Source organism: Pelophylax lessonae, assembly GCF_965119305.1.
Source record: "Pelophylax lessonae genome assembly, chromosome: 1".
Lineage (NCBI taxonomy): Eukaryota > Metazoa > Chordata > Amphibia > Anura > Ranidae > Pelophylax > Pelophylax lessonae.
Genome location: NC_138768.1, coordinates 344,741,289 through 344,754,919, shown reverse-complemented (window position 1 = coordinate 344,754,919; position 13,631 = coordinate 344,741,289). Strand labels below are relative to the sequence as shown.

Genomic DNA, 13,631 nt, shown 5'->3' with positions numbered 1-13,631 from the left:
CCCTGGTTGGCAATATGTCCAAATTAGCATTTGCAGTGGCAAAGCAGAGTAGGACTGGCTAAAGAGGGATTACTTTGCCGCAGTTGGCCAACCAAGAACATTCAACCTTCATAAATTCCTCTTCACACCTCTCGGTGCCAATAACCCCTTCCACGTTGCACAGTTTCTTTTCTCTCTCTGACAATACACTTGCTTAAGGTCCTGGTGATGGAAGGAGCATTTGGATATAGCTAAGTAGGTTCTATTATTCTTCCAGCAGCAGGTCAATTATTGCAACCAGAACCCCTGCTACCTTATGTTCCTATGCCACTATCCAAACAGGGGAAAAGTTTCAAAAATGAAAAAAACTGACAGGCGGATCTGATAGGATCGCTCGTGTGAAAGGGGCCTAACACCCATCCCAGTCAGTGTCATTAGTACAGTGACAGTGCATATATTTTAGCACTGATCACTGTATTAGTGTCACTGGTTCCTGCAAAGTGTCAGTGTCCAATTGTCCACAATTGCAATATTTTAGTACTGCTATAAGTCACTGATCGCCGCCATTACTAGTATTAAAAAAAAAAAAAATTCATAAATGTATATTATATTTTTTAATTGCTATAATGTTCCGGTAAACCAATCAATACATGCTTATTGGGATTTTTCTTTACCAAAATCATGTAGCAAAATACATATTAGCCCACATTTATAAAGAAATTTATTTTTTTATTGGATATATTTTATAGCAGAAAGTAAAAAATTATATAATATATATATATTTTTTATTTTTTTTCAAAATGCTCAGTCTTTAGTCTTTTTTTGTTTATAGCACAAAAAAAATAGAAAACCCAGTGGTGATCAAATGCCACCAAAATTAAGCTCTATTTCTGGGGGAAAAAATGACATACATTTTTTTTGGGTACAGTGACCGCACAATTGTCAGGTAAAGTAACGCAATGGTCCGGTCATGAAGGGAGGTACATCTTCCAGGGGTCAAGTGATTAATATTGCTTTAACAATTAATTATTGCCAGGATTTGCTTTACATGCTCATTTTTCAAATTAAACATTATTTTAGCAATTAGATGGTAAACCTGATTGGCTTTATTTTCTTTCCTTCACACAGACACACTTTACCTGACAACTAATATATCAGCCAGAGGCTAGAGCCATTCCAATGTAGGAATAATATAGGAAGCTCACTGAACACATTTATATTATGGAACCACAAACAGTGAATAAGCTTTGCCTGGTTTAAAGATCTCATGAGTTTAAAAATAGAATTTCCAAAAGAAAAATATCACAAAATGATACAATGGTGAGGTGAACATACCATGTGCATTACGGTTTAGTGAATCCATGATACTGCATTATATAATGGCTTCTAGAACTAGCATTACATCGTAAAATACATCTAATAAATGCTCAAAATAGCATACACTTAAAGCGGTAGTATACCGCTTTTTTTTTACTTTTAACTGAAGGTAAAGTATAATAAGGCTTACCTGTAGGTACAATTAATATCTCCTAAACCTGCACAGTTTAGGAGATATTACCACTGCATGCAGCCGCTGACGAGTGTGGCGCATGCGCTCTGAAGGTCCGGTGGACCTTCAGAGTTCCTTGCCGGGATTTGCCGGAAAATTAACCCGGAAGAGACGCCGTGGGATCATGTCCGCTCCCACAGCGGTGTCCGGGGGTCCGTGTCGGGGGCTTCATTCTAAGGTAAGTAATTCATAATGAGCTAGTATGCGATGCATACTAGCTCATTATGCCTTTGTCTTGCAGGTTTTTTTTTTTTTTTTCATTAGAGTATACTACCGCTTTAATGCAAAGGGTATGCTCCAAATACAAAGTCCAAAGTAAATGAATGTTTATGCACTGAGCTAATTTGAAGTCTCATTTCCTGTTAGGAATTTCTAAAGTTTGCATATCATCATTGCTTGCAGTTCCTTATTGATTGGGTTTACTTTTTGTTGTCCTGAAAGACTTACCTTTCTTGGAATATGCCTGTCAAGATCTGGGAAAGTGATAAATCCATTACTTTTTCCTATGTACAGTATAAAAATTGTGAATCCCATCTGTAAAAACAAACAAACAGATGATTTACCACAAGATTACTACATTTAAAAAGCATCATCAAAATTACTGTTAGCCTGGGTTTGCATTATTACGATGCGGGAATCGCATCTCCCTCACAGGCAGTTCACACATGCTCTCTGCGATCCACTGCAGGCGTCAAGACAAAGTTAATGACACCCCCAGATCGGTTTGCAGATGGCAGTGCGAACTGCGAATTTGGACAGGAATTGGATGGCATGGGTGTGAACACCCATGCCATCCGATTTCAGTGCGGGGGAAAAAAAAGGTTCCTGCAGCCTCTTTGTTGCGAATGCAATGCATACAAACTGTATGGCTGAATTTGCATCGCACAAAAATGCTGCAGGAACCTTTTTTTTCCCGCACTGAAATCGGATCGCATGCGATTCGATTCCTGTCTGAATTCGCAGTTCGCACTGCAATCTGCAAACCTAAAAGGCTGAATGCCTTTGAGGTAATGGGTAATGGTGCCAGGGAACAGAAAATATATAGCACCCTGGGAGAAACAGATTTTTTTTGTTTACAGTTTACTGAAGTAAGTTGTGTGACAAACTGCAAGTAGCTGCAGATTATTACTGCTTGGTAATTCATATCCCTCCAACAACTGCAATGTGTATCACACCTTTCAAGGTTCAAATTCAGTTATAGGTTTATCTCTTTTTACTGTTTTTAACCACTTCTGGACCAGAAGGTTTTACCCCCTTCATGACCAGGCCATTTTTTGCAATACGGCACTGCGTTACTTTAATTGACTATTGCGTGGTCGTGCGACACTGTACCCAAATAATTGCACTAGAAACAAAAAAAAGACCAACAATTTGGAAAAAACAAACAATATTTTTTACTTTCTGCTATAAAACATATCCAATTAAAAAATGTAAAAAAAATCTAATTTCTTCATCAATTTAGGCCAGTATATGTATTCTGCTATATATTTTTGGCAAAAATCCCAATAAGTGTATATTGATTGGTTTGCGCAAAAAGTTATCGCATCTACAAACTAGGGGATAGATTTATGTCATTTTTTTACTAGTAATGGTGGCAATCAGCGATTTTTAGCTGGACTGCGACATTGCAGCGGACAGATCAGACAACTAACTGACACTTTTGAGGAAATCAGTGACGTTACTACAGTAATCACTGCTAAAAATATGCACTGTTACTGTAATATTGACACTGGCAGGGAAGGGGTTAACAGCAGGGGCAATCAAAGGGTTAAGTTTGTCCTTAGGGGATGCTTTCTAACTGTGTGGGGGGGGTGGACTCACTGGATGAAGATAGAGATCCGTGTTCCTAAATAGCAGCGACACAAAATCGCTGTGATCATCTCTGACAAAATGGCAGTCTGCCTTGTTTACATCGGCAGACCGCTGTTCTGTCTGTCTGGGGAGCGATCGCGGGTGGCTGGCGACAGTTAGCCGGACCTGCTGATTGGCTCCCCTGCTGGTGATTGTACGGAACATCGTACAGGTACATTGTTTCGCACAATAGAACTGACCTGCCGCAGTATATATACTGCTGGCAGTTGGTAAGTGGGTAGATTCCTAGTTTACAAATAAACTTTAGGTCTAGGTTCACATTTCTGCGGGCTGCGCTTGATGCTTTTCTCCTGCTCTTTTTGCATTTTTTAACCTTTGTTTTTTATACATTTTTGCAGGCAATTTTCATGAGTTTTGTGTTTGTTTTTTTTTCCCTTTAAAAACACTGTATATAGCTGGTTTCTAAGGAACGGGCCGGATAGCCGGCCGATGCGTCCTTAACAACCGATGAGAGTCATCAGCTGACTCATCGGTTGTTAAGGACGCTTCGTTCGGCTTCCTGGCCCGCTCCTTAGAAACCAGCTATATACAGTGTTTTTTAAAGGGGACAAAAAACCTCAAAACGCATAAAACATGCATCAGGGATGCAACACTTGCATTTCTGCTGCAACTCTATTGAAATCTATTGAAGAACAAAAATACGCAATCTCCTGTGGGGAAAAAAGTCCCGACCCTTTTAAAATAGATGTGAACGTGCACCAAAGGAAACCATTTTAAATGGACTGTAGTGCATTTCTGAAAAACCAAAAATGCACAAAGAAGCGCATAGGTGTGAACGTACGGTTAATGCGAGGTGCATGCCTTACACTAGTATCACAAGCATCATGGGTTCTCTAAAGAGAGAGCACAGCAGAATATGTTTGCTTTTTGGCTGCCTCTATCTAACTGGAACTCTGAAGGTCAGGCAGGGTGGATAGAGAGGTGGATATAATCCTTCTCCTGTCTCATTCAGCAGTGCGTGTGTAAAGTTAAGCTAAAGTTGCTGAGCTCTGAATATAAAAGACTTTTTAACAAAGCAGTAAGAATAACTTGATTTTCTCATGAAAATGATTCTAGAACTCCCCCTTCTGACCAGAAATGTAAATATGAAATGTTACCAGGTAGTATTTTATATTTAGTTAAAACTTACTTAAAGGCGTTGTAAAGGCAGAAGGTTTTTTATCTTCATGCATTTTATGCATGAAGATAAAAAGCCTTCTGTGTGCAGCAGCCCCCCTACCACCCAAGGTCCCTCTCTGTCCAGCAATGTCCGCGAGCGTCTCGGCCAACCGAGATTCTCCCTACTGAATGGCTGAGCCATTGGCTGCCGCTGCTGCCAATCAAAGTCAGCTAGCCAATCAGGAGAGAGAGGGGGCAGGTCCGGGTCAAGGCTCCTTGTCCAAATGAACACATGAAGCTGTGACTCGGCACAGGTGCCCCCATAGTAATCTGAATATAGTTGGATCTCTAATTGTGTGCATAGAGAAGAGTCAATGCTGAAATGTGTGTACCACCCTCCTGGGTAGATGATAGTGAGAAAGTATAGTTTTGAGCTCTGTCTGCTTACCAAAAGAGTTGGAGGTAAATCTATATTGTTCTCTGCCTACCAGAGAGCAGGATCTGTTAGTGAGGTCTACTCATTGTGCTCAGGATGCAACTTGTTCTGTATGGAGAGTGTTTCACACTGATCCAATAGGGAGGAATATTGGACAGTGGGAAGAAACCTGACAAATGGATGCACATGCTTTTGATACAGCCCTGGTGATTTGGCAAAAGTGCCTCAATGCATGCAGGGATACTGTATAAAAGCCAGAAGCACATGTGCTCGAGGTCTTTCGTCTGGATAGCGGAGTCCCGGAGGGAGGGTACAGCTGCCTCCTCCTCTGTAGAGGTGCCATGCCGCCTCCGGGGGTCGTCCTGAGGGCCTGCAGAGTAGCAGTGAGGAACTGAACCCAGAGGTCTAGAGAAGCTGACTGAGAGGGGAGACACTGGAGGATCTGTCTCTGCAGTACAGTGAGTACAGAATCTCGTGTCAAAGGGCCTGACCTGAGGGGGGCCACCCCTGCTCCTAGCATAGTCAGTGGACGGATTTGGGTTGAAAGGGGATGCTAGTGAGAGTGTCCTGAAGATAAGTGATCATCCATCAAGTTGTCTTGTTAGGAAGTAAAGAGCAAGAGACTTAACCCTTTCTACACTTGTGGCAGTGTTGATTAAGCAGCCTTGCTGTTTCCAATTACCCTAGAAGGCCTGAAGATAGAAGTCCTCAACTATTGTGAATAGTTTAACTGGAGTATCCCACTATTCCTTTCTCTTATCCCAGTTCCAAATAAACACCAAAAAACCAACACCCCCTAGACTGTTTATTTGTGTGACGAGCCATCAGGAGCAAGGAGGGATCCACTGACTTTATCTCAAGGTAACCGTGTGCTGGTAATCAGGGGAGCCCGCCAAGTCAGTATTCAGCAGACCCTATGGGGACAGTGCTACATGTGATTTGAAGATTTTTGTGTTGGTTTGATCTAGCCACTTCCGCACTGCTCACTAGAGCTCTACTGCGGCAAAGTGGCTCGATAACGTCTGGCGACGTAGACCTACGTCGCTAGACATTCCCCTCTCTCGCTGCTGGAGGCTCGCTCCCGCTGTATTCAGTCACAACGGGAGTCGGGCCAGGGCAGGAGCAGCGGCGATCGCCGCTGCTCTTCCCCGATCGGGGAATCGAGTCTGGAGATCCGCCCGCTTGTGTAAACAAAGCGGGCAGATCTCCTAAGTGACAGACAGTGACAGATTGCAGGGTTCAGCATAGCTGAACCTGCGATCTGTCCCTGTGTCACTCAGTCACCTCCCCCCACACATGTCAGTAAGCACCAGGCATACATTAACCCCTCCCTCTCCAATAAAATTAACCCCTTCCCTGCCAGTGTCATTTTTACAGTAACAGTGCAATTTTATAGCACTGATTACTGTAGTAATGTCGCTGGTACCCCCAAAAGTGTCAAAAATGTCAGTCAAGGGTCCGATCTGTCCGCCGCAATGTTGCAGTCACGCAAAAAAAAAAAAAAAACGCAGATCGCCGCCATTAAAAAAAAAAAACACCAAAAACGACAGAAATCTTTCCCTTAGTTAGTAAACGCAATAACGTTTGCGCAAACCAATCAAAATACGCTTATTGCAATTTTTTTTACCAAAAATATGTAGCAGAAAACAAATTGGCCTAAAATTATAAAAAATTTAGATTTTTACATTTTTTACGGGGGAATTTCATATAAAATGTGTGAAAAATATTGTTATTTTTTCAAAACTGTCGCTCTTTTTTTTTTTTTTTAGCTCAAAAAGTAAAAATTGCACAGGTGATCAAATACCACCAAAAGAAAGCTCTATTTGTGGGAAAAAAAGGACGTAAATTTCGTTTGGGTATGGCATTGCATGACCGCGCAATTGTCAGTTAAAGTCGCACAGTGCCGAATCGCAAAAAGTGGCCCAGACGTAAGACAGCAAAATCCTCCGATGGTAGAGTGGCTAGAGAACGAATATTTGTAATAGACATCAGTAATGATATTGCTCAAATTTCTCTTAGAGGGTTTCTCTTAAATAAACTTGTGATTCGCCATAGCTGTTGGCCCCTCAGTTGCTTGTACGTCAACGACCCTTAACCATTTCAGCCCCGGAAGATTTTACCCCCTTCCTGACCAGGCCCTATTTTGCGATTCGGCACTGCGGACAATTGCGCGGTCGTGTGACGCTGTACCTAAATGAAATTGACATCCTTTTTTTCCCACAAACAGAGCTTTCTTTTGGTGGTATTTGATCACCTGTGCGATTTTTACTTTTTGCGCTAAAAACAAAAAAAGAGCGAAAATTTTGAAAAAATAACAATATTTTTCACACATTTTATATGAAATTCCCCCCAAAAAAATGTAAAAATCAAAATTTTTTAACATTTTAGGCCAATACATTTTCTGCTACATATTTTTGGTAAAAAAAAAAATCGCAATAAACGTATTTTGATTGGTTTGCGCAAAAGTTATTGAGTTTACTAACTACAGGAAAGATTTATGTAATTTTTATTGTTTTTTTTTAACTAGTAATGGCGGCGATCTGTGATTTGTTTTTTTTTGCGGGACTGCGACATTGCGGTGGACAGATCGGACCCTTGACTGACATTTTTGACACTTTTGGGGGTACCAGTGACATTACTACAGTAATCAGTGCTATAAATATGCACTGTTACTGTAAAAATGACACTGGCAGGGAAGGGGTTAACTTTATTAGAGATGCAGGGGTTAAGTGTGTCCCTAGGGGCGTGCTTCTAACTGTAAAGGGGTGTGGTTTTTATGTAACCACAGAGACATACGATCCTACATAGCAGGATCGTATGATCTCTGCTGTTACACCAGGGAGAATGACAGGCGGCTTTGTTTATATTAGCCGCCTGCCTTTCTCCCTCTCCACTGGGAGATCGCGAGTGACCGGCAGACATCGGACCCGCCGGTCACACGCGCGGGGATGCAGGGGAACGAGGCGGCGCGCGCTCGCCCCCTACTGAATCCTGGTCTAGTACTTTGCCCAGGAGGGGCTGACTGCCGCAGTAAATGTACTTGCGCCGGCCGGCAAGTGGTTAACAAGTATACAGCAACTGAAAGCAAAACTACGTGGGAACTCATGATTGGCTTACTGAAGCCAATAGAGCAACATGACAACTAGGCAATTAGAATTTTCAAAAAGTGGAGAGCAATAGCATTCACTATGTGTTTCTCTCATAACATTTCCTTTAAAATAAGCCTATTTATAAAAAAAAAAAAAAAAAAAAACAGAGAAAGGAAAACAGGGAAAAAAAAGTTGATATGTTGCTTATTAGGACCAATTAAATTTGTTTTTGTTTTTTTTTTTTATTGATGAAACACTAAAACCCAGGTTGGTCAATGTGGGCTTCCACTTTGCATTTGTTCTCTCTTTTTTATCCTAGTTTTTATAAATAGGTCTCTTAGTAAATCTGTTGTATTTCTGAAACAAAAATGTACACTGCAGCTGTCCTGAATGTCCTTCCCTTTTGGTAAACTCCTCACCCAACTTTCACAAATAGAAATGTATTCACTACACAATAGAGCATGCTAGCATAAATAGCATAACAGCATAAAGGTCAAGATGACTAGAGGGGAGCGGCCATGGTGTCAAAAGCTGTTACGAGTGGTAGGAGACTTTCAGGGTTTATTTGGCATGACATGTTAGGGCAATGTTTTTGAATTTGTCGATACTTCAGTTATGGCGGAGGACAGCTGCAAGCAAGCGCCCAACCCCCCCCCCCCCCCCCAATTATTGGAGTAGGTCCTGGCACTGAAAATTGTCCAATGCCACATTTTTATTAATCATACTCGGTGATTGGAATAACGCGGTTAAAAGTAAACTGCGTTACTAACGCCGTTACTTTGTCAGTAACTAGTAATCAAATTGATTACTTCCCCCCCCATGCAGTAACGCCGTTCCCATTACTTATGTGGCGTTACTGCAATTACAATTGACCACAGTGACAGACTGACAGGGAGTGCATCTACGACTATCACCACTAGAGGGCAGTACAGTAACTCCTCTATGATTGTGAGTGATCATCTGCTGATGTCACCCTGCAGCTGTCCGCTCCTCGTGGTACCTACTCTGGAGTTAAAGCAGTGTTCCAGCCTCACCCACTCCCCCTCCAAAAATTAAAAGTCAGCAGCTACTTTTAATATTAGGACACTTACCTGTCCTGGAGTCCAGCGATGCCGGCACAGCAGCCGATGTTTCTATCGGCTGTCGGGTGCTGCCGTCGCCATTGTGCCTTGTGGCTTCACGGGCGGGTCCCTAATGCGCATGTGCGAAGCAAGTTCCACAATTAGATTGGCTTGGCGGCGGGAAGGAGAAGGGAGCCAAACTTCTGAGGGACAGCGGCGCGGTACTGTCTCCCAGAAGTGGGGGAGGGTACCTGTCAAAAACAGGTACCAGTTCCCCCTCCCCCCTGAAAGGTGCCAAATGTGGCACCGGAGGGGGGAGGAAGCAAATGAGCGGAAGTTCCACTTTTGGGTGGAACTCCGCTTTAATTACAGCGCTTCTGCTCTGCAGCCAGCAGGTACCAGTGGCCTGATACCACCACCACTGTCTACACCACTCAGCACTGCAGCCACTGCCAGCAATAACACTCTGCTCAGGAGGGACAGGAGTCAGACAGTCACAAGAGTCAGACCCCACGAGTGCCACACCACCAGCCACCACCACCAGCAGGTACAAAAAAAATAAAAAATACCACTCAGTCAGGACTCAGGTCAGGTACCACTACCAGTACCCCCACTAGTGTCACACCACCTGCCTTCACCACCAGCAGGTACCAAAAAAAATAAAAAACCACTTAGTCAGGACTCAGGACTCAGGACTCAGGTCAGGTACCACTACCAGTACTCCCACCAGTGTCCCACAGCAACAATAAAATAGTGTAGATTACTGTACAATGTTTTATAATAATATTTGCTTCTATTTACTGTTCATTTCATTCATTTACCATATTTAGTATTGGGGGCATACAAGTTATTTGACATATTTGATTATTTTTATTAAAGTAACGCAATAGTTACTTTCCCTGGTAATTAGTTACTTTTTTACTGATGTAACTCAGTTACTAACTCAGTTACGTTTTGTGAGAAGTAACTATAACGAATTACTTTTTTAAAATTACATGCCCAACACTGATCATACATACACAGATCTACTTATTAATAATCACATGTTGTACATACCTGCCCAACCCCAAGAAATGTTGCTGATGGAAACCTTTATAAAGAAGAAAATAGAAAATAAGTACATGTAACCAATTAGGGTTTAGCTACACAGTTGACTCTACAGGTGTAGAAAATACCCTACAGCAAACGTCAAATTGGTGTTTTTTTTGGCCACATGTGGCCCTCTCGCTTTTTCTTTGTCGTCCTCAGTAGCTTAAAGTGTTACTAAACTCACAACAGTAAAAATAAGTCTGTATGTGCAGTAAAACATGCTTGTTATACTCACTGTAGAACCTAAGGGGTTAATCCTATTCAATGTGTAAAAAGACTGTTTGATCCTGTCTTCTCTGTTCCTCCTCTTCTTCCACTGTCCCCAATTAATTTTCTTATAAAACAGAGGCTAGGGGACAGGCTGCACATGCTAAGTTTAGTGTGTATTGCTAGATTTGTTTTTTATTTTTTTGGGGAGAGTGCATGTGATTAGTGCAGGGTCAATCAGAACTGTTCAGACAGAGGGTCAGGGGTCCTGCAGCTTGATAGGATAGTCAGAGCAGAATGAAAACTTCTCCTACAAGCTTTAACCAGACACCGATAGAAGTCACAAGACTGCTCTAACTGCTGATGAGAAATGGTATTTAGCGGTTTATGATTACTAAAACTTTTGCATTTCCACTTACTATTGGAGACCAGAAATAGTGAATGCAGGATCCTGGGTTTAGTAACACTTTAAGGATTCAAAATAATTGCAATCCTAGCTGGTTTCCAGTTGTTAAAACACACTGGGCTCCATTCACTAAAGCAGATCACATGCAGTATTATGGTGATTTGACACATTTTTCCCAAATATTGCATGCTGAAAATGTAAATTCTCTATCCCTTTATTCGGTATTTACCTCAAAAACCAAAAATGCTTGGTAAATACCTCATAAACTGGCATTAAAGTCACTAAAGGAAATAGATGAATAAATGCATTAGCTAAATAAGTAGTGGTCCAGGCATGTGATAGTTAAGGAATCTGTTTAATTTTAGCTGGATGTTAAGTAGCCGGCAGTTGTCAGCGTCCTTAACAACCAGTAAATAGTTGGTTGTTAAGGAGCCGGCAGTCACCGTATCCCTAACAACCATGACTCATCTGCCTTCAGCAGGATTTCCCACTGAAAGCAGAATGTAAAACAAAAGAAAAGCTAGAATTTTTTTTTTTTTTTTAAACTGGTCCCCCCTCCCCTATTCATACCAGGCCCTTTAAGTCTGGTATGGACTTTGAGGGAAACCCACACCAAAGATTTAAAAAAAAAATGGTGTGGGGTCCCAGCCAAAATCCATATAAAACTCTTATCGACGCATGCAGCCTGGTACACCAGGAAAGGGCGGGGGCGAGCAAGCACCCCACCATCCCCAAACTATACCAGGCCACATGCCCTCGACATGAGGAGGTTGTTTTTGGGGGGGAATCCCCCCCCCCCTCAAAGCACCTTGTCCTTATGATAAGGATAAGGGCCTCTTCCCCACAACCCTCACCTGGTGGTTGTGGGGGTGTGAGGTATTGGAATCTGGAAGCCCCCTTTTGATAAAGGGGTGCCTAAATCCTGCCTCCCACCAAAAAATAAAAAGGGCAAAGTAAAAAAAATCCCGCAGAGTTTTTGACAGGTCTTTTATTCAAAAAAGGCAAAAATAATAAATGTCCCCCGAAGTAGATCTGACATCAATCACGAGGAACGCTGGCTGCCAACCTGCACAAAAGAAAACTTGACCCGCACCGACGCTTGGCTCCCACTGAATGACAGCTCTTCCCCCCTTAAAGCACCTTGTTCCCCTGTTAATGAGGACAAGGGCCTCTTCCCCACAACCCTCACCTGGTGGTTGTGGGCGGTGAGGTATTAGAATCTGGAAGCCCCCTTTTGACAAGGGGGTGCCCAAATCCTGCCCACCACCAAAAAAAAAGTGATAAGTAAATAAAAACCTGGGGGCAGTTTTTGACAGGTCCTTTATTCAAAAAAGGTAAAAATAATAAATATCCCCCGAAGTAGATCTGACATCAATCCCGATGAACGCTGGCTGCCAACCTGCATGAAAAAAAAACCCTGACCCGCACCGACGTTTGGCTCCCACCGAATGACAGCTCTTCCACCTACTTGCCACTAAATAAACCTTATGACGTCAGCAACGGGGGCATGTTAGGTTAATGACGTCATACTGGAGCGGGGTCACCCAGTGACATTATTGGGTGGCCTTAACCCTTAGTTTATTTAGCGGCGGGCAGAAAAGCCCCACTCTCTGGGGCTGCTGCCCACAGAAAGTTTTTTTATCTTAATGCATAGAATGCATTAAGATAAAAAAAAAAACCTTCTGCCTTTACAACCCCTTTAAGGGGGTGAAAGTCTATCTTAAATACCTTAAACACAGGGGGCTAATGCATAGGTAGTCCACCCTAAAACTAAAATCCCTGCATCTATAGACCCCCACGATCTAGGACTAACCTATCTAGCCCTGTACAGAAGAAATCAGTATACATACCTTTTTTGAAGCCGATCCTATCCGGTCTCCAGCAGGAGAAGCTCTGCGGAGGACACGGCCGACAATGGCTGTGAAATGAATGAGGAGTCACGTCATCCATAGACTTACAATGGGGCTTCCATTGTCGGATGTGTCCTCCGCCTCCACAGCGAAGCTGCAGATGACAGCTGAGCATGGGATCAGATTGGCTTCAAAAAAGGTATGCATACTGATTTCTCCTTTACAGGACTAATGTTAGATCGTGGAGGTCTATAGATACAGGGATTTTAGTTTTAGTGTGTACTTTAAAGGGCACTGAGCCATTGAGATTATGTACCCTGAGGACACGATTAGTGTCATAGGATCATATCGACGATTATTCATTGCAAGGAGTCCTCTGAAATATGCTGACAAGTTTAACTATTTTTATAACTGAAAGTTATAAGATTTTCCCCGGGTCTATAAATCTTTTCATTTTTAATCAACTCAGTTAAAACGAAATCTCTAGCACGGTGGCTATGCCAATATGTTTCATAAGATCTTTTACTGATTAATCCAGGCACTAGGAACTAGCAGCCTACACACACTCATGTTATCATGCTGGCAAACATGCATTCCCCCCTCCTTCTTACCTGTAAGAGGTGAGCACAGACTTATTAACCAGGACAATGAGGAAGGAGGTGACTCCATAGAAAAGTGCTGAAAGGAGCCGTGCTGTGCGGGATGCTGGAACCTCAGTGCTGGCTGCCATTGTGCTGTGTGTTGGCAACTCTGCTATACTCATAATGACACCTGGCTCCTCCCTGCAGGCCAGGTGTCTCCATAGAGGGAGTGCCTGACATAAGGAAGAGGAATGACATTTATTTACAGGGCAGAACAACTCGTAAAGCTAGTTACCTCATACCATACTGGAAAAACGAGGTCCCTACAACAAAGACCTAATATATATATATATATATATATATATATATATATATATATATATATATATACACACATACACATATATACAACTT

At 42.3% G+C, this 13,631-nt stretch overlaps 1 protein-coding gene across 1 annotated transcript in view; it reads right to left on the bottom strand.

Moving 5' to 3' along the window:
- SLC35D2 (solute carrier family 35 member D2) overlaps positions 1-13,406 on the bottom strand; it is a 171,661-nt gene extending 158,255 nt beyond the window's left edge. The window contains exons 1-3 of the mRNA XM_082259648.1: positions 13,248-13,406; positions 10,141-10,174; positions 1,976-2,062 (exon numbers count right to left, since the gene is read on the bottom strand). Coding sequence (XP_082115774.1) covers positions 1,976-2,062; positions 10,141-10,174; positions 13,248-13,399 — 273 coding nt within the window. The 5' untranslated portion in view covers positions 13,400-13,406. The remainder of the gene's footprint in view (positions 1-1,975; positions 2,063-10,140; positions 10,175-13,247) is intronic.
- Positions 13,407-13,631: the final 225 nt, after the last annotated feature.